Genomic DNA, 21,403 nt, shown 5'->3' with positions numbered 1-21,403 from the left:
ACCGTTGCCTCAGGAAGTAAACAATAGCTTTATCCAATGAACACACGGGTACAGGTCACATGACCAATCTCATAGGCGACAACGCTGCTAATTTGCGAGTTAGCGCTCACTCTGACGTTGCTCTTCCCGTAGTGGCGTCTGTTCACGGGATCTGAGTTAATATAAGAGTCGCTAAAATGGGGAAAAAAGATAAAGGAGATCGAGGTAAGTTTTAAGTAAGCTAACCTTGTGGCAAGCCGACTGATGCAAATGACAGATTTTGCTGTTGTTCTGCCGCCGCTACTCAGGGCAGGAGCATATGTGTCCATGTTGTGTGACTAAGAAATGGAGTATCATACTGGTAAACAAATATATTAACACAATTAGACCCTTATACAGGACTAGAGAGTACAGACCTTATCATTGTTGTAACCTAAACGCAGTGTTTAACATACAAATACAGCGTCTTTTATACTACATTTATTTGCTAAAACATTAAATAATCATTACAAACACTAAGATTTTGTTTCATTTGGTTGACCATTAATTCAGCAATATAGATGCTACTTTATTGGCTGTTTGTTGTGAGAGAATTGTACCTTCTTTTTTTGTCTTGGCAGTTAACAATATGAAACCAAGTATTATTTGGTCCTAGTTCCTAATTGGGCTGTCCTTTGTTTGCTTTACATATTCAAAGTGTTTGTCAGGTCCGTGTCAAGTCCAAAACTTTAATGTGGCGAGTCCAACTCAAGCCTAATTGGGCTAAAACTTGTGTAAAGATTGACGCCAGAACAGTGCAAATCCAATTAAAAAGCATGACTGTAACTGTGGTAGTCTACCATACCATCATAGTGAAAGTCTAAATTTCACTACCCTGTAATATTTATTTAGGCTTTTTTCCCCCCTCCATTAATGAAGAAATGTTCAGAAATATAAATTAATAATGATAAAGAAAGAAACACGTTTACTCAGTAAAGTACAATTTAATCTCCCCATGGGAAGTTTGATGTGGCTAGTTATATCAGTACTAGGCTTGTGCCAATTGGCAACTGGATCATATATCGACGATTGAAAGGATGATCGATGATTGGTTTTTCCCACGCCAATATTAAGGCAATTTTAATTGTCAGAACTTAAATGTTATAATAATAAATATATAATAATAATAAAATAATCTCTAGATTTATCACCCTACTGTACATTTAGAGATGTTTCTGGTGGAGTGGCATGTCTGCCCACTGAGCCCAGTTAATCAGCACGAGTGACAATTGAATTTAAAATCCTAATTGCAAACTAGTTTGCCATCTCTTTTCCATGGATCTGACACTCCGCATCTCCCTTCTCTGTATGCCTGATCACCAAAACGTTGCTCTGTGCTCCATAAGAGTAATTAACATTATGGATATGATTTGGATTGTGATATTAAAGATAAGATAAGGATATTAAATGGAACATGATGTTATGATATTGTCGCCCCAAGTACACACAGACTTTTAAAAGGGTGCTGTTGTTTGACAAGAGACATTGCTATTAAATAGATGTTTTTTAATGTTTAAATATTTGAAATAGAATGTTCACACTTTTTATGAATGTTTATTCACATAACTTTAACTGTATTGTCAGTGTTGCAGCATCAGAGGGATGGTGAACCTGCATGTGTGCAAATAAATTAGTGGTCTGCATGTCCTTCAGCGGCACACATCATTTACATAGCTTGCAGATAGACTGTGTAATATCCTTAGGCTCACCTTCGGTATCAGGGTAAAACCCATAATATTCCCAAATATGATATGTTACATTTTTCTTTGACACTAAGCCTTAGTCGTCCATGCTGGCATTTCACTGGCTTGCTGTGATGTAACTCCACCCACCCACCCCTACTCCTGCCGCCCCATGATTATTGGATCGGCGATCTCGAGTAACCATGACAATATGAAAATAGATACAGGATGCTTTGTGACCCATTTTGTCTCACCACAGAGAAGAAGTCCAAAAAGCGTGTCTATGAAGAAGATGATGATGATGACGAGGTAGCAGGCAGTGAATCCCAGGAGGCCATACCTGCTGCTGCAGGGAAACAGGTGGATGAGTCCGCTATCAAACTAGATGAGTATGGCGCCAAAGACTATCGTGTTCAGATGCTGCTGAAAAATGACCACTCCTCACGCCCTCTCTGGGTGGTAAGACAATAAAGTATAGTACTTTTAACAGTAGTAGTGATCAACCCTTTGTTGTCTTGTTCTATTCCACTGCACATTTTAGACATTATAAATGACTTCTCTTTGTATCTTTTTTTTTGTTTGTTTTCTCCTTTTTGTCTTTCTGATACACTCATTTTCTCCAGGCTCCAGATGGGCACATTTTCCTGGAAGCATTCTCTCCTGTTTACAAGTACGCCCAAGACTTCCTTGTGGCCATTGCGGAGCCTGTATGCAGGCCCACCCATGTTCATGAATACAAGCTGACAGCCTATTCCCTCTATGCGGCTGTCAGCGTCGGGTTGCAGACTTCAGACATAGTGGAGTACCTTCAGAAACTCAGCAAAACATCTGTACCTGATGGCATCATCCAGTTTATCAAGGTCTGAGAGAACGTGTACAGGATCTTTCTTTTTGAGAGATAGACAGATGACTGCACACTTTGTAGTTTTTCAATTAAGAGTGTTGGAGATTTTCAGACAACTGTCCGTTAAGTAATTTCAACTCCTAAGGAAATTTGATATTCAAGTTGTCAAGTGTTTACATCATTTCATTTGCTGCTTAATACCTATCCATCAGAAACGGTAAATGTGACGGAAATCACATGGTTGTTTCTGTAATGAGGTAGAAGATAAGCAATGACGATTCCAATAATAGTGTCTTTTTTTTTTTTAAGGAAAAAGCCTTTTACTTTTTAGTTTCTTACTTTTTTGCGATAAAATGAACCTTTAGGAGATCACAGAAAGCAGGACAGTTGAGAAGATTGTGGCAGAATGTGTTCCAAGTCCTATTTAAAGAGCCAAGTGGTTCTTTACTGCAACATCCCCTTGAAACAGGAAATGTCTTTCATAGGGTGAAGTAAGAAATAATAGTCACCAGAAAGAAACTGGGAATGTCTAAAATGTTGCTCTTTCGCCACTAAATTGAATCCTTCCATTTCTTGTAGCTTTGCACGGTGAGCTATGGCAAAGTCAAGCTGGTGCTCAAACACAATAGGTAAAGTAACTGCACTTATTCCATCCGTTTCCTCCATTTCTTCTTTTTCTTGACTATATTCTTAAATGTGCTGTTTTTCCAACCTAGGTATTTTGTTGAGAGTTCCTTCCCCGATGTGATACAGCGACTCCTGCAGGACAGTGTGGTTCGTGAATGTCGTCTCCGTACGGCAGAAGGAGGAGATACTGAGCTTATTACTGAGGTCGTCCACAGCAAGTCAGCGGTACGTTAGCATACATCCATGGAATTTTATCATGTACTTGCACAACTATATTTTACCACAAGAAGGCCCACTTCCTTTCCATCAAGTTGGACCAATGATGTCAAATTAAAAATACATTTTAGTTTGCATGGAAATGTGTATTATTTTTCCCTTGTCTGTATACCTATATTTCACAGAGTTAAGAGAGGAGATCTTGTACCCAGTGCACTATCTAGATTAGTGAGGACTTGGCCCTTGCTGTGCACAGTGCACTGCATATGGTTTCCCCTCTACAAAAGAAGGGAACCTAAGGAGAACAGTTAGAATGTAAAGAAATCATTAGACCCCAGGGGTTAATTGAAAACTCTTCAACAGCTTCCTAAAAAATATGATTGAAAACCCATCCTTCCTTTGAAATGAATGTGTGTCTTTGCTATTCACTGATGATAATGGCATATCAAGTGAATGCAATAATCACTTCCAATTCAATCTCTTCTATCTCTAGGCTTTGATAACAGTTGGTTGTTAAGGGTGCTTGTCTCACCTCATAGTCTGTTGCCATTCAACCACCATTGATGTTGATGCATATTTACCTTTTTCAATTTGTCCAGTTTGCTTTCACGCACTCAAAATGAAGTGGAAAACAGTTGATAAAAGAAAAAAAAGAAAGTAATGTGCTTGGTGAGTGCTTGCTTGCTTGGTGCAAGATTGAGATGGCTTGGGCATGTGTGGAGGAGAGATGCTGGGTATATTGGGAGAAGGATACTGAATATGGAGCTGCCAGGGAAGAGGAAAAGAGAAAGGCCAAAGAGGAGGTTTATGGATGTGGTGAGGGAGGAAATGCAGGTGGCTGGTGTGACAGAGGAAGATGCAGAGGACAGGAAGAAATGGAAAGGGGATGATCTGCTGTGGCGACCCGTGTGCTTGGTGATATCGTTTGCTTGTTGGACAGGACCATTGCAAAGAGAAAACCATCCATATCAAGGACACACTTAACACCAGGGAATCATACCAAAATGTACACAATGATGCATGCCAACTAGAAAAGGCTCACTGCCATCAGATGCCTGTATAAGAATAGAAGACGCTAAATGTAACCACAGTTTGTTACATCTTTTCAATTGCATTACGAACAAAACAAATTGGGTAAGCTGCCACAGTTTGACAGCACGAGTAGAAAAGACTTTGCCACGTAGGCTAACTAGTGATTGGGACCACCAACAGTTGATTGAATTTGGAATAGATTTTATGCTACAGTATACTGTATTATGTACAGTATACTATATATATAAGGGCAGCATGGTGGCACCGTGGTTAGTGCGATCGCCTCACAGCAAGAAGGTCCTGGGTTCAAGCCCTGGGGTAGTCCAACCTTGGTGGGTCATCCCAGATCGTCCTGTGTGGAGTTTGCATGTTCTCCCAGTGTCTGCGTGGGTTTCCTCTGGGGGTTCCGGTTTCCTCCCACAGTCCAAAGACATGTAAGTCAGGTGAATTGGCTGTACTAAATTGTCCCTAGGTATGAATGGGTGTGTGTGTCGGCCCTGTGATAGCCTGGCGGCCTGTCCAGGGTGTCTCCCCGCCTGCTGCCCAATGACCGCTGGGATAGGCTCCAGCATCCCCATGACCCTGAGAGCAGGATAAGCGGTTCAGATAATGGATGGATGGATTGACTATATATATATATATAGTATACTCTAATTCTATCTTACTGTCTGTCTGTCTGTCTGTCTGTCTGTGTTGCTATCTGTAGCTAAAAACTAGTGCTGCATGATTTGGTGAAAAAGTCATTGCGATAATTGTGGACAATATTGCAATTTGCGATTGCGATATAATAAACAAATTTATACATATACAAATAATACAAATTTGTCATGTTGCCGCGACATGTAGCGACTTTCATTTTGAATGTTTTACACAGTACCTCTTTCTGCTAAATATTGCTGAGCTTGAATCCAAAATATCACCATATCACAGAGGTTATGTTTTCTTTTCTTTTTTGTTGCCACCAGTTCATCAGTGTTAACCTACTCGTTGTCATCGGTATCCATTTTTTTCCCTTCTTTCTGGTCTGCACACAGTGTACTGGATAGTCATGTGACCATAGACTGCACATGCTTCGCTGCCTAAACGGAGACTGATCGGTCATCTCTTAATTATGGGTTTAGATATGCAGACTGCACACAAATAGGCATTCACACACACATTTTACTGTTAAATCGCAGCCTTTTGCGGTTATATAATTGCACAGGCTGACATCGCGATTGCAATTAGATTAATCGTGCAGCACTACTAAAAACTAACTGTGCAACCCGTATTGCACAGCATTGGTCTGAATGGCTTTCTTACCTGAAGCAATCCACTTAAGTGTTCACTTGGAATTGGTGTAAAACCACCTCTCATCTAGACCAAGGTGCAGATATTTGATGTACGCTTGAGCTCAGTCAGGGCATTCTCAACTATCTTAACAGACTACATTGAGGCTCCAAAGGCTACAGAGTCGATACTATATTAAACACAGCATATGTTACAGTTCTCATGGCCTGACAATGGTCTCCCTCTGACTATGTGTCCAACAGATCTCTAAGTCTCTTCAGGATAAAGGAGGTGCATCAACATCACAGCAGACCACCGAGGGCCAAAGTTCAACCCCCCAGATTCCTGAGGACATCTTTACCTACTATGAGCAGATGGATAAAGAAGAAGAGGAGGAGGAAGAAACTCAGACTGTGTCCTTCGAGATCCGACAGGTGGGTGTCTGATTTCAGGCTTCTCCTTTCCTGTTCTCTCTTTCACCCTGATTTTTACACACAAAACTCACATCTTATATTCTCTCTGGTCTGGTAAAGGAAATGATTGAGGAGCTGCAGAAACGCTGTATCCAGCTTGAGTACCCCCTTCTTGCAGAGTATGACTTTCGCAATGATACAGTCAACCCAGATATCAACATGGACCTGAAGCCCACGGCTGTGTTACGTCCATACCAGGAGAAGAGCTTGCGAAAGATGTTTGGGAATGGTCGTGCTCGCTCTGGAGTCATAGTGCTCCCTTGTGGTAAGACAACAGGATTGGGAACATAGAGGATGGTGCTTTGTGTGTGCAGATATGGATGCACTCATGCAAGCATTTTCGCACACCTGTACCTTCTGCCTCCTGTCTTTTCGTCAGTGCCACCATATCCAAACCATACAACATAGCTGGCCTCACTACCATCTTGTAAACCCTCCTTTTTACTCTTGCTGGTACCCTTTTGTCGCAAATCACTCCTGATACTCTTATCTAACCACTCTACCCTGCCTGCACTCTCTTCTTCACCTCTTTCCCCGTTACTTTGAACAGTTGACCCCAAGTATTGAAACTCATCCACCTTTGCCGCCTCCACTCTTTGCATCCTCACTATTCCACTCCTCCCTCTCATTCACGCAAATATATTCCGTCTTGCTCCTACTGACTTTCATTCCTCTTCTCTCCGGTGCATACCTCCACCTCTCCAGGCTCTCCTCGACCTGCTCCCTACTCTTGCTATAGATCACAATGTCGAACATCACAGTCCACAGAGACTCCTGCTTGATTTCCTTCGTCAACCTTTCTATCACCATTGGAAACAACAAAGGGCTCAGAGCCGATCCTTGATGTAATCCCACCTCCACCTTGAACCCATCCGTCATTCCTACTTCACACCTCACCGCACCACTGTCTCACTGCCCTTATACATATCCTGCACCACTCGTACATACTTCTCTGCCACTCCCAATTTCCTCATACAATACCACACCTCCTCTCTTGGCACCATACCCTGTCATATGCTTTCTCTAAATCCAGAAAGACACTGTAATGCCTTCTGACCGTCTCTATGTTTCTGTATCAACACTCTCAAAGTAAACATCACATCTGTAGCGCTCTTTTGCGGCATGAAACCATACTGCTGCTTGCTAATCATCACCTGTCCTCTTAACCTAGCTTCCACTACTCTTTCCCATAACTTCATGCTGTCGCTGATCAACTTTATACCTCTGTAGTTACTACAGCTCTGCACATCACCTTTATTCTTGAAAATCGGTACCCGTACACTTTACCCCTCAGGCATCCTCTCACTTTCCAAGATAGTGTTAAACAATCTAGTTAAAAACCCCACTGCCATCTCTCCTAAACACCTCCATGCCTCCACAGGTATGTCATCTGGATCAACTGCCTTTCCACTTTTCATAGCTGCCCTCACTTCATCCTTACTAATCCACCGCACTTCCTGATTCACTATCCCAACATCATCCGCCCTTCTCTCTCTCTCTCTCTCTCTCTCTCTCTCTCTCTCTCTCTCTCTCTCTCTCTCTCATTTTCTTCATTCATCAGCCCCTCAAAGTACTCCTTCCACCTTCTCACTCAACACACTCTCCTCACTTGTCAGCACATTTCCATTTCTATCCTTCATCACCCTAACCTGTTGTACATCCTTCCCAGCTCGGTCCCTCTGTCTAGTCAATCTGTACAAGTCCTTTTCTCCTTCCTTACTATCCAACCTCTCATACAACTAACTCGCCATATGCCTTTTCTTTTGCTTTCGCCACCTGTCGCTTCGCCTTACGCTGCATCTCCTTTTACTCCTGTCTACTTTCCTCATCACTCTGACTATCCCACTTCTTAGCCAAATTCCTCCTCCCTATACTTTCCTGTACTTCCTCATTCCACCACCAAGTCTCCTTGTCTTCCTTCCTCTGTCCAGATGTCTTAGCTGTCCCCCTCACTATTTCTGCAGTGGTTGCCCAGCCATCCAGCAACTCTCAACTACCACCAAGTGCCTGTCTTAGCTCACGCATCAGTCTTCCTTCTTCAACTTCCACCATTTGATCCTTGGCTCTGCCTCCCCTCTCTTCCTGTTCTTGATCTCCAAAGTCATCCTACAGACCACCGTCCAATGCTGCATAGCTATGGATGGCTCAAAGCATAAAATACATATTCCAGTTGTTCTTCAGATGATTTTCTGTTGACATCAGAAGAGTTCTTGAGTTAATTTGTGATCTGTAAATGTACTTCAAAAGAATTTAAAGGAAATGTATGGGCACTTATTAAATTGTATCAAATGTTGCCTAATCAGAAGTCGAGACAACAAGATATCATCTTAGAAAAAGATATACACCGATCAGCCAAAACATTAAAATTATTGACAGGTAAGTGAATAGCATTCATTATCTTGTTAGAATTGGCGGCATGGTGGCGCAATGGTTAACGTGGTCGCCTCACGGCGAGAAGGTCCTGGGTTCGAGCCCTAGGGTGGTCTAATCTTGGGGGTTGTCACGGGTCGTCATCTGTGTGGAGTTTTCATGTTCTCCCCGTGTCTGCGTTGGTTTCCTCCAGGGGCTCCGGTTTCCTCCCACAGTCCAAAGACATGTAGGTCAGGTGACTTGGCCATACTAAGTTGCCCCTAGGTGTGTGTGTGTGTGTGTGTGTGTGTGTGTGTGTGTGTGTGTGTGTGTGTGTGTGTGTGTGTGTGTGTGTGTGTGTGTGTGTCAGTCGGTCGGTCGGCCCTGTGTGATGGCCTGGCGGCCTGTCCAGGGTTTCTTTCCGCCTGCCGTGCATTGACTGCTGGGATAGGCTCCAGCATCCCCGTGACCCTGAGAGCAGGATAAGCGGTCTGGGTGATGGATGGATGGATCTTGTTACAATAATCTCTGTCAAGGGTCGGGATATATTAGGCAGCGAGTGAACAGTCAGTTCAAGTTGATCAAGTTGATGTGTCGGAAGCAGGAAAAATGGGCAAGCGTAAGGATCTGAGTTACTTTGACAAGGGCCAAATTGTCATGGCTTAGATAACTGGGTCAGAGCATCTCCAAAATGGCAGGTCTTGTGGGGTGTTGCCGGTATGCAGTGGTCAGTACCTACCAAAAGTGGTCCAAGGAAGGACAGCCGGAGAACCAGCAACAGGGTCATGGGCACCCAAGGCTCATTGATGCACGTGCGGAGTGAAGGCTAGCCCATCTGGTCCGATTTCACAGAAGAGCTACTGTTGCTCAAAGTTCTGAAAAAAAATTAATGCTGGCTATGATAGACAGAGATGCACACAGTGCATCGCAGCTTGCTGCGTTTGGGGCTGTGTAGCTGCAGACTGGTCAGATTGCCCATGATGACCCCTGTCCACTGTCGAAAGCGCCTGCAATGAGCCCATGAATGTCAGAACTGAGCCATGGAGCAAGGGAAGAAGGTTGCCTGGTCTGATAAATCATGTTTTCATTTACATCATGGGGATGACCAGGTGCATGTGTGTCATTTACCTGGGGAGGAGATGGTGCCAGGATGCACCATGGCAAGAGGGCATGCCGGTGGAGGCAGTGTGATTCTCTGGACAATGTTCTGCTGGGAAACCTTGAGTCCTGGCATTCATGTGGCTCTTACATGTACCACCTACCTAAGCATTGTTGCAGACCAAGTACACCCCTTCATGGCAACAGTATTCCCTGATGGCAGTGGCCTCTTTCAGCAGGATAATGTGCCCTGCCATACTGCAAAAATTGTTCAGGAACGGTGAGACATGACAAAAAGAGTTCAAGATGTTACATTGGCTTCCAAATTGCCCAGAACTCAAGCCAATCTAGCATCTGTGGGATGTGCTGGAAGAACAAGTCCGATCCATGGAGGCCCCACCTCGCAACTTATAGGATTTAAAGGATCTGCTGCTAATATCTTGGTGCCAGATACCAGAAGACCGCTTCAGAGGTCTTGTGGAGTCCATGCGTCGATGGATCAGAGCTGTTTTGGCGGCATGAGAGGAACCTACACAATATTAGGCAGGTGGTTTTAATGTTTTGGCTGATTGGTTTAATTATATTAGATATGAAAACTGAATATTGCACTCATTCTATTTTTTTGTTTTATTTCCTTAAAGGCCTTAAATGAAAACCTGTTGAAATTTTTTTTCAGTTGTATTTGAATATATTGACCTGCAATAAGGAGATCATGTTGTATTTTGTGGTGTAAGAAAATGTTCCAAAAGCTTGTCCTCCTCTGTGATTAAATTCTTTTTCTTTTCCAGGAGCGGGCAAGTCTCTAGTTGGTGTTACAGCTGCATGCACAGTGCGGAAACGCTGCTTGGTACTGGGTAACTCCTCGGTGTCAGTGGAGCAGTGGAAGTCCCAGTTCAAAATGTGGTCCACCATCGATGATTCCCAGATCTGCCGCTTCACCTCCGATGCCAAGGACAAGCCAATCGGCTGCTCAGTGGCCATAAGCACCTACTCTATGCTGGGCCATACCACCAAGCGCTCTTGGGAGGCAGAGAAAGTTATGGAGTGGATGCGTAGTCAGGAATGGGGACTAATTATACTGGATGAGGTCCACACCATCCCTGGTGAGCGGTTGTACCTGATTGCTCTTTTTTCTCTTTTTCTTTTTTTTTCTCTCCTTCTCATACTTAGATGTGTTATTTTTGTAAAATAGTGTTACGTTTTTCTGTTTTATTTGGACAACCCATCAAGTCAAATTCCTTGTTTGTTTAAATGTGGCAAGTAACGTTCTGATTCTGATTTCATACAACCAAATAATATTTACCCATATAACTTCTGAGCTGTGAAAAGTATTTTAAAGATGCATGGTTATTTCCTGCATCTCGTAACTGAGGACCTCCTATTCTCTTTTTTAAATGTTATTCAGGCTGGGTTTATTAAAAAAAAAAAGTCAAAATACCAAGATCATGCTTCTGTAGAATGATATGACTGTGGATATATGGGGGTAGTATAACTGTTCTTTGGTGTCTTTCTAGCTAAGATGTTCCGCCGTGTTCTGACCATTGTCCAGGCTCATTGCAAACTGGGACTTACTGCCACACTGGTCAGGGAAGATGACAAGATTGTAGACCTCAACTTTTTGATTGGGCCTAAACTGTATGAGGCCAACTGGATGGAGCTGCAAAACAATGGCTACATTGCGAAGGTCCAGTGTGCAGAGGTGAGTCCTGCTTTTACAGCCAAAATTTGGTACTAGACAGTTAATAAGACAAACAAAGGAGTTAAATTAATCTTTAACCTACTTTGATGGGTTGAAAATCCATTTTATTTCATAAGTCACATCAGAAAATTGTAATAATAATATAATACGTTAAACTTATATAACGCTTTTCTAACACCCAAAGTTGCTTTACAATAAACGGGGTGAAACAAGACAACAGATAAACGTAACACAGATATACAGGGGTGGATGGGATGGGAAAGGGCTACGAGAGGGAGAAGGGCAGCCACACACAACGCCAGCAGTACTCTGACTTAGACAGATACAAAAGGGGAAGAAACACATCATAAGTCATAGATAAAAGCAAGTCCTGATTAATGACTTGAATGTGGGTAGATTGCAGCAGTGTCTGATGTGCTTGGGGAGCAGAGTTGTAAAAACTAGGTCCAGAAAGTAAATGTCAAAACCGTGTATTTGCTCCAACCATGTTACTAAACCAGCTGATTTCATTAGCTAGTTTTCCCTACCTAGTTGAGGAGTGGTGTTGACTAGAATCTGCTGGTGTAGTGCATTAGTGGAGCAAATACATGGTTTGGACTTTTACTTTCTGGACCTGGTTTTTACACATCTGTTGGGGAGGGAGTTCCAAGAGGAGGGGGCAGCAGGTCGAATGCTCGGTCCTTAGTCTGCCTCAGATAAGGGTTGGATGAGAGGACAGGGGGGGCACAAGAGGCAATGGGGAAGAGGTGTATCTTGAGATGGGATTGGAAGAGTGGGAGGGATTCTGAGTCTCTAATGATTTGGGGGAGTGAGTTCCAGAGCCTGGGAGCTGTCCTGGAGAAGGCTCGGTCACCAAAGCCACGGTTTTTGGACCTGGGGGTAGAGAGAAGGGAGGCTGAGGTGGATCTGAGGGACCGAGAGGGTTGGTAGGGTGAGAGGAGGTTGGTGAGGTATGGGGGAGCCAGTTTATGAAGGGCTTTTTATGTAAGAACCAGGGTTTTGTAATTAATCCAGTGGGAGATGGGTAGCCAGTGGAGGTCTTTTAGGACTGGGGTGATCTGGTGCCAGGATTTGGTGAAAGTTAAAAGTCAGGTGGATGCATTCTGGACCAATTGGAGTCTCTTGATAGAGCTAGCACTGATGCCATAGAGGAATGAGTTGCAGTAATCAAGGTGGGAGAAGATGAAGGCATGAATCAGTGTCTTAGCAGCAGGGCGTGCGAGAGAGGGTCTTATTTTCGCAATGTTGCAGAGGTGGTAGAAGGAGGGTTTGACCATTTGGCGGATATGGGGCTCAAGTGGGAGAGGGTATAGTTTAGATTTCTTATCTCCCAAGTATTTCTCATTTTTGTTGATGACTAAGAATTTTTGAAAACTGCAGACAAGGTTCAAATGATACCTGATAGATGTTGTAACCCATGTATTTTCCACATTGTTTAATCCTATTAAACCCTATCATCATGCAGAGTTTTGCTGAGCAATGCTCATATTGTTCGACTGTCAGTTCAGTTTACACTAGTCTAATGTCTACAGTTTATCAGACTTGAACCCGGAGATATTATCAACGGTCTATGAACAAGTGATGTCTTTGTACTGAGAGAGTTATTTAGGAAGTGTAGAAATGAGATGTGATGACTGAAACCAGCTTAACATTACTAATTTGTGGAGCTATTGACCAAGTATGAACCAGTGATCTATGGCTTTAGCTGCGATTTAGGCTCATGCTAAAAGTGATTTGGGTTTTGTCATCCGGGCCCCTAGATTCTCGCATCTCATGCCAGAGGACTTAAGGTTTGCAAGGTCATGAGCTTTTATATCTCCATTTCAAACTCTTCTTATAGGTTTGCTTTCAAGATTTGCTGAAGATTTTCATAGATTTGTTTAAATTGGGATATTATTGAATTCATTTATTGTTTGATTTAGATACTTTATATATTTTTATATTAGTTTCCTGCTGCAGTCCCTTAGCATTTGGTCTTTACTTATAGTGATTGACCAAGTTAAGTTTACTGATACACGTGACATTTATCAGAACAATCAAGTTTAATTGTAATACCATAATTATTTTAATGTGCCCGCCGACAAGATGGTTGACCATCCGTTACTTAAACTCAGGTACATAGAATTAGGGGATAGGGGGTACTGAAAAAGTTCATAATAATTTTTCCATCACAGCATATTTGGATAATGCTTTTGGGTACCCTTTGTTCAATGCATATGATGATCACTCACAGTTTGAATATTGTACAACTACTTTGTGTATCTGATGATGAGAACTATGTATCTATTCCCTAGGTGTGGTGCCCGATGTCTCCTGAGTTTTACAGGGAGTATGTGGCCATTAAAACCAAGAAACGCATCCTGCTTTACACCATGAACCCAAATAAGTTCCGTGCCTGCCAGTTTCTCATTCGCTTCCATGAGCGTCGCAATGACAAGATCATCGTCTTTGCCGATAATGTCTTTGCCCTGAAAGAATATGCTATACGCCTTAACAAGTAAGTCATTTTGAAATGTGAAATCACTTTGTTGCTGTCTAACACCAAACTATAGTAACTCAATTAACTTGTGTAAAATTGCCTCTCTCGCTGTCCTCCCAAGGCCTTACATCTATGGCCCTACCTCTCAGGGGGAACGCATGCAGATCTTGCAGAACTTCAAGCACAACCCCAAGATCAACACCATTTTCATCTCCAAGGTAAAAAGACTAATGTGTGGTATTTTCCTTCAATTCTATTCCCAGTGTCTCTATAGCCTAGTATTTATTCAGTTTTGTTTCATTGCTTAATATTCCTACCCAAAATGACTTCCAAAAGGTAGATTTTTTTTTTAATTTTTTTTTTTAGTGTCAGTTTTTCCAACACATGGGGGAAATAAATATTCAAACAAAATGAAGGAAAGGAAAAGTGATAAAGTTTGGGATTTGCTGACATGGAAGGTAATGAGAGATTCTGTCTGACATTAACCATGGCTTGAAGGCCCAGAGGTCTCGTTTGAGGGACATCACAGCATATTTTTTTTCTCAGATTTAAGGGAAAAAAAACCACAAACATGTAAAACAGGTTTTTAATTTTCAGAGACATTATAAACTGATTTTTTTTTTCTAATATTGTGTCACCATTAGGTTGGAGACACCTCATTTGACTTGCCAGAGGCCAATGTTCTGATCCAGATCTCCTCTCATGGTGGATCACGGCGACAGGAAGCTCAGAGGCTTGGCAGAGTACTACGAGCCAAGAAAGGTTAGTTAACAAATAATTATGTCTAAAGAAGACCAAGTCTGCTGGTAAGGATATTTTCCATCATGCTCATGCATAAAGATATTCAAACTTGTTCCTCCCCTGTTTAGGAATGATAGCAGAGGAGTACAATGCCTACTTCTATTCTCTGGTGTCTCAGGACACCCAGGAGATGGCTTATTCCACCAAGAGACAGAGATTCCTGGTGGACCAGGGCTATAGTTTCAAGGTATGTTAACCCCTGCAACTTTTAAATTACAATCCTGAAATTTCAAATGCAAACAAATGTCCTTTGTGAGAGTTTCTGTTGCCGGCATATTTAACACAATAATGAATCCACAAATATCCAAATCATGAACGGTGTTAGGGTTGATCATTTTACTCGTAACTGGACCTTCCCAGAAAAAAAATGAAATGACGCAGTAGGGTTGGGCGAGATGTCAAATTTTTCCTACCGGCCACCATCAGCTCAATGATCAGTGATTACTGATATATTTGCGCACCGGCCATTTTCAGCGAATGCACTCACGGAGGAGCTCATTGCGAAAAAGAATACAAAATCCTGTATTTGGGATTATTTTGGTTTAAACCAGACACAGCCAGCAAGCTGAAGGACCTAAATGAAGTAATTTGGCATCTTTCCAAATGGGTAGAGCTGGCATAATATTCTAACACTACCAGTTTGCACAATCATTAATGTGAAAATCTAATTTTACTGAAACATCACAGCCTATAGGCTACTTTTCTCCACTTGCAGCCTCCAGATGAACAAACAGGTGGGGGTAAAAATAACTTTGCTATTAAATGATGAGGTTGCACAACTGCACATACAGTTTTTGGTCTAGTTCTCAAATAAATTGACATTGCTTTTCATCGATTGGACGGCAAACGCTAAAGATGGCTTGATTTGTCATTTAATAACTGCCCTGTTTTGTGAAAGTCTCATCGGAAATCAGTGCAACAAGAACATGCATATGGCCCAACTCCCAACTGCCTGTTCCTTTTCAGGCACGCTTCGAATTGCGCTTTACAGGTTAATTCAATGGTTGCCTCCTTGAGAATTAATCTCTATGAATAATTAACAAAATAAAAGGACAAAAATCACTTAAGAAATTGCCCCTCCCCCCCAAAAAAAATCACTGATTACTGATATATTCATCCATTTGCCCCAGCCTAGTGCATAGTGTGTTACGTCTTCACCATAGCAGCCAGATTCAGAAGAAGAAGGCAGGTAGTGATGAATTTATGTGCAGTCGTTGAGGCTAACACATAGATATGGCAGACCAAGCCCGCAGACGGCCTTTACCAACAAATACTACAGCAGCAGTAGCTAAAACTCAGGTTCTGCTGTGGTGTTTTAACTGAAGGTGCAGACAAAACAGCACTGTTGCAGCCATGGGGACTTTTTTTTTTTTTATTTTGAATGAACCACTGGGGATTTAAAATAGTTCAGTTTCAATCCAGTTACCAGAATCACCATAGTTGTCTGTACATTAAACAAAAATAATCTTAATGATTGTCGCTGTGTAGTGTCGGTATACCCTTCGATGAAATGCAGTTCAACTGTTTTTTTTAACAGGCAAGACAATGCATTATTCTTAAAGCAGCATTGCATTAACTTTCAGCCCATCAGACTGAATGGGTTTGCTAGCTGGCTAGCTGCCTGGGATCTTAGGCCCCATGAAAAGCTATCACATTGCTGAATAACAAGTTTAGGATGATTCCAGTTGGAACATAACTTCCCCCCATACGGCGTCACTTCACCAGCCCCCAGTTTACAATTATCTGTCGTAAGTTTAGTGTGTCATAAAGTTGGTTGTATTCATTTTTCTATACTTAGCATAAAAAGCAAGGAAAATTGTGTTTGGTAGATTATTTCTTTGTGGTAACAATGCTTCTTGGCAATAAATCTTATACCATTGGAAAGCCTGTTTATTTCCCTTTTAAATGGTGCCACATTTGTAAGGAACATGCATTTGTGGGATGAGCAGCAGAGCTGAGTATGTGGGTCGCGCCCATGAAAAGTTTAGCAAATCTTCTCTGCCAATGCCAAACAGCTTATTTTGCTGTTGCTATTGACTCTTGTTCTGAGCTTCTGGTATCCCAGGTGCTAACAATCAGGTGTCTGATATAAGATATATTGCCAAAAAGCATTGTTACAACAAAGAAATAATCTACCGAACACACATTTCCTTACTTTTTGTTCTAAGTTTAGTTCATTGCCTTTGTTTGCATGTCTGTGCTAACGTGATACCAAGCCACAGCAAGTATGCACGTATTTCCGTTTAACTCGAGATAACGTTTTATTTCGCGGCAAGTATACTTGGCACCCTTAGTGAGGGAGCGATATTTCTTTAGGCCCCAACACAATTCAGCATCCCCTTGCCAGGTCAAACCGGCTCAGATGTTTTACCTTACCAATCACCTCCATGAAGTTTAGACTCTTCATCTTCTAATAGGTCTCACAGTTTCACATCTCTACTCACCTACTTCACATACCAACTCACACCTTTGTGTCACAGGGCTTTGTGTAATCTCCAGCAGCCCCGTTTTATTTACTTTATTTCTGTGAATTTACACATGCATGACATTCCCTCCTGTGCTTCACAGTTGGGTACATTCACCCTGGACAACAAAGTCTCTTGAAATATTCACATCAGCCATGTCATGCAATTACTTTTCATTCATATGTATGGTCACATGTATCGTCCCATTTCCTGCTCACCTTGCTCTGTTGCTGTGTTTCCTTGTAGGTGATCACTAAGATGGCAGGTATGGAAGAAGACGATCTGATGTTTTCCACTAGAGATGAACAGCACCAATTGCTCCAGAAGGTCCTGGCTGCCTCTGACCTGGATGCCGAAGAGGAGGTGGTGGCGGGGGAGTTGGGCACACGTCCACAGGTGAGAGTGTGTGTGTGTGTGTGTGTGTGTGTGTGTGTGTGTGTGTGTGTGTATATACTATATATAGAGCGTTTTTTTCTGAAACCGTCAATGGTGTTGAGTGCTTGACTAATGAGGAGTAGAATATCAACACGGATACAGGAAAAAAGATTTTAATGCATAGCAGTACAGGCCTGTTTCGTGCATCTCGCACTCATCAGCTGCTAAAGTGCGAGTGCGAGACGCACGAAACAGGCCTGCACTGCTATGCATTAACATCTTTTTTCCTGTATCCGTGTTGATATATATATATATATATATATATATGTGTGTGTGTGTGTATGTATGTGTGTGTATCTTTTAATTTTATATCTGTATCGTTTAAAGTGCATTGCATTTTTACCTACAACCGTGCTATATAGAAAAAGATTGATTGATCAATTATGAATATACACTCGGAAAACAAAAGCAGTTTTTTCTTCTTTTTTCTTTTTTTTGGTTTATATTACTCATACTGTATTTTGTTTTTCTCTCTCCCTCTTTCCATCGCTATCTTCCATGCCACCAAATCAGTTTTCAAAGCGAATGGGCACTATGAGCTCCATGTCGGGAGCAGATGACACCGTCTACATGGAGTATCACAGTCGCGGCAGCAAAGCCTCCACACTAGGCAAGAACATCCACCCGCTCTTTAAACGCTTCCGGAAGTAGAAGCACCAACTGCAATTTGCACCCCTACTGGATTACTCAGGAACTGCAGCAAATTCTAGCCTGAGACAGTTGGTATAGTATGGACAAGAAGCAATACGTACCAAGGAGCAGGCTAACATCAGCATATATGTTAGTCCAGTCCGCTCTTAAGAGATGACTTAACACTGAACATTGTTCGAAGTTGGCAATAGGGTACATTGTTTTCTTCTTGAAATGATATTGACAATGGTAGCCGCTTAAGAAAACAGGTATTGGAGGCTCTGTGTAAAGACAAGTTCAGGATCTCTCTCATTACAGTGCCTTGCAGAAGTATTCAACCCCCTTGACAGTTATCACTAATTTCTGGATTATAAAAGATACTCACACATTTGTTCCTGAACGATATTATTTTTGTGACCCCGTAAGCTCTAACAGCATGTTTCCAAAGACAAAATAAGTTATGTTTCATTGACTTCTTATTAATAAATTGAAAACTGAAATACAGTGCTTGCATAAGTATTCAACCCCTTAAGCTCTGAAAGCTCCAAGTTTACAGAAATGACTAAAACTAAAATGAATAAATAAAAAACTAAACTGAAATGAATTACTCCTAAAACAAACTTGGGTGAACACAGTTGGACATAATTAGTGTGCACCTGTAAGATATTAAAGTAACGGTCTCATTTATGGGTATAAAAAGCACTCTGTGTAAAGTTCATTAGCTGGGCGTGAACTCCATCAGAAAATGAAGACAAGGGAGCATAATACTGAAGTAAGACAAAGTGATTAAAATGCTGAAGGTGGGAAAGGGATACACAATAATATCCAAGTGTTTGGATGTCCCACGGAACACTGTTTGATCCATTGTCAGAAAGTGGAAGCTGTATCACACCACCCAGACGCTTTGCAGGACAGGCTGTCCCTCACAGCTAAGTGTCCGAGCAAGATGTAGGCTGGTGAGGAAAGCCACAGATAATCCTGCAATCACTTTGAAGGATGTCCAGAGGTCAGTGGCTGAAACTGGAGTAAATGTGCATGAGTCAACCATATCACGGGCTATCCATAAGTCTGGCCTGTATGCGAGGGTGGCAAGAAAGAAGCCATTGCTCAAAATTATGCATATAAAAACATGCTTGGAGTTTGCTACCAAACACGAGAGAGACCCAGTTAGGATGTGGGTAAAGGTTTTGTGGTCAGATGAGGCAAAAGTTGAGCTTTTTGGCCAAAACTCAAAAGCGTTGTGTGTTGCAAACCTAACATTGCTCATGCCCTAAAAACACCCTCCCTACAGTGAAGCATGGTGGCGGCATAATGCTATGGGGTTGCTTTTCATCTGCAGGCACTGGAAACCTTGTTCAGATTGAGGGAAGAATGGATGGAGCTAAATACAGGGAAATATTGGAGGAAAACCTGCTGCAGTCTGCCATAAAACTGAAGCTTGGGAGAAGGTTCACCTTCCAGCAGGACAATGATCCTAAGCACAAGGCAAAAGCAACAATGGCATGGCTCAGCAACAAAAAGGTGAACGTTTTGGAGTGGCCAAGTCAAAGTCTGGACCTCAACCCCACTGAAAATCTGCGGCACTGACTGAAAATCGCAGTCCAGAGGCGCTATCCGACCAGCCTGCAAGACCTGAAAAAATTCTGCCAAGAAGAATGGGCAAAAATTATTCCAGAGGAATGTGCAAAGCTTGTACATACTTACCCCAAGAGAATCATGGCCGTTATTGCCACAAAAGGGTACTCTACAGTGTGTCTGGATGGCGTAGCAGTCTATTCTGTTGCCTACCAATATGGAGATAACCGGTTCCAATCCCTGTGTTACCTCCTGCTTGGTCGGGCGTCCCTACAGACACAATTGGCCGTGTTTGTGGGTGGGAAGCCAGATGGGGGTATGTGGTCGCTGCACTAGCGCTTCCTCTGGTTGTTCGGGGCGCCTGTTCAGGGGGGAGGGGGAACTGGGGGGAATAGCGTGATGCTCCCACGTGCTATGTACCCCTGGCAAAACTCCTCACTGTCAGGTGAAAAGAAGTGGCTGGCGACTCCACGTGTATTGGAGGAGGCATGTGGGAGTCTGAAGCCCTCCTCGGATCGGGAGAGGGGGTGGAGCAGAGATCAGGACGGCTTGGAAGAGTGGGGTAATTGGCCGCATACAATGGGGGAGAAAAACGGGGGGGAGCAGTCATAAAAACATAACTTATTTTGACTTTGGGAACATGCTGTTAGAGGTTATGGGTTCACAAAAATAACGTCGTTCGGGAACTGATGTGTGAGTATCTTTTATAACCCAGAAATAAGTGATGACTGTCAAGGAGGTTGAATACTTTTTCAAGACACTGTAGTTGTTCTTTGACAACTCTTATATCCCGTGTGTACCCTATGCCTTTCAAAAGGGACACCAAATGACAGAGGATGAGTGTTACAGTTTGATGTAAAAATTATACTGACCTTGAATGGAGTACTAAGGATTGGCTATAATTCTCATTATCTTTGTTAGCCTTTTGGGAGGGAATGGAATAACATGGCTGTATCTCAAATATTTGGGAAATCTCTGCTCATCCATTAAGAGCAAAACGGCAACAAAGTGTGTAAGAACTAGTGATGTGTAAATTAGAGCATCATCACCATAGACAGACACACCTCTTTTGTAAACGTTGCCATTTTTACAGATCAAAACAGCACAAAAACATTGTACACATAATTGTGCTCCATACTAACAACGCTCGGCAAAACAATTGTTTTTTTCTGTTCAGGAATTTTGTTTTGTGAATTGTCAGTGTTCAAGAATATTTCCCATTTGTGAGGGAGAAATCGTATTAACGTTGTTTTGCCAACTGTGCAAAAGCAGTGATGTTGTTGCCTTGAGATTCTCCAAACAATGTGAATCTGTACGCAAGTAACTTGTATCAACTGCTTTGACAAGTAGAGACCACTGATCTCTAAAAATAGAAATAAAATAATCGAAGCTGTGAATAAATTTCCCTCTAAATAGATAATGGTGTAAAAAAAACAAGCTTCTTGAAAGCTTTTTAGTAGTAATTAAAAGTGGCTTGAAGAATCGATACCTTCTGGGTTATAGCAGTAGTAAACTCACATGGAGTGCAGTACATCTGTATGTAGTGCACTATTCCACCAATGCAGATCCATTTTTGAGACCATGCTGTAAACTGGACTGCATTGGAGTCATCTTCATTAGCAAATTCTGCATTTAGTAAACATTTTTTTTAACAATGTATTAGTGTTTCCTATAATGCAGAACATATTTTAAATAAGATTTCCTTTGTTTG

The 21,403-nt window shown here is 42.1% G+C and overlaps 1 protein-coding gene across 1 annotated transcript; it reads left to right on the top strand.

Moving 5' to 3' along the window:
• The first annotated feature begins 122 nt into the window (after window positions 1-122).
• On the top strand, window positions 123-21,403 carry ercc3 (excision repair cross-complementation group 3). Its single transcript, XM_056278719.1, has 15 exons — window positions 123-204; window positions 1,960-2,159; window positions 2,324-2,560; window positions 3,124-3,173; window positions 3,261-3,396; window positions 5,952-6,122; window positions 6,222-6,426; window positions 10,397-10,711; window positions 11,123-11,307; window positions 13,602-13,804; window positions 13,908-14,004; window positions 14,431-14,548; window positions 14,656-14,774; window positions 17,299-17,448; window positions 18,001-21,403. The coding sequence occupies exons 1-15, from the start codon at window positions 177-179 to the stop codon at window positions 18,136-18,138; spliced, it is 2,352 nt and encodes a 783-aa protein (XP_056134694.1). The 5' UTR covers window positions 123-176; the 3' UTR covers window positions 18,139-21,403.

This window comes from Lampris incognitus, chromosome 4 (genome assembly GCF_029633865.1).
Source record: "Lampris incognitus isolate fLamInc1 chromosome 4, fLamInc1.hap2, whole genome shotgun sequence".
In the NCBI taxonomy this organism is placed as follows: Eukaryota; Metazoa; Chordata; class Actinopteri; order Lampriformes; family Lampridae; genus Lampris; species Lampris incognitus.
Note: the sequence above shows the minus strand (reverse complement) of the source record. Positions and strands in the feature narration are given on the sequence as shown.

Coding starts and splice junctions, on each gene's coding strand:
- ercc3 (XM_056278719.1), top strand. CDS start 177: ATGGGGAAAAAAGATAAAGGAGATCGAG. Junction 6,123..6,221: donor TGTCCTTCGAGATCCGACAG/GTGGGTGTCTGA, acceptor GGTCTGGTAAAG/GAAATGATTGAGGAGCTGCA. Junction 17,449..18,000: donor AGTTGGGCACACGTCCACAG/GTGAGAGTGTGT, acceptor CCACCAAATCAG/TTTTCAAAGCGAATGGGCAC.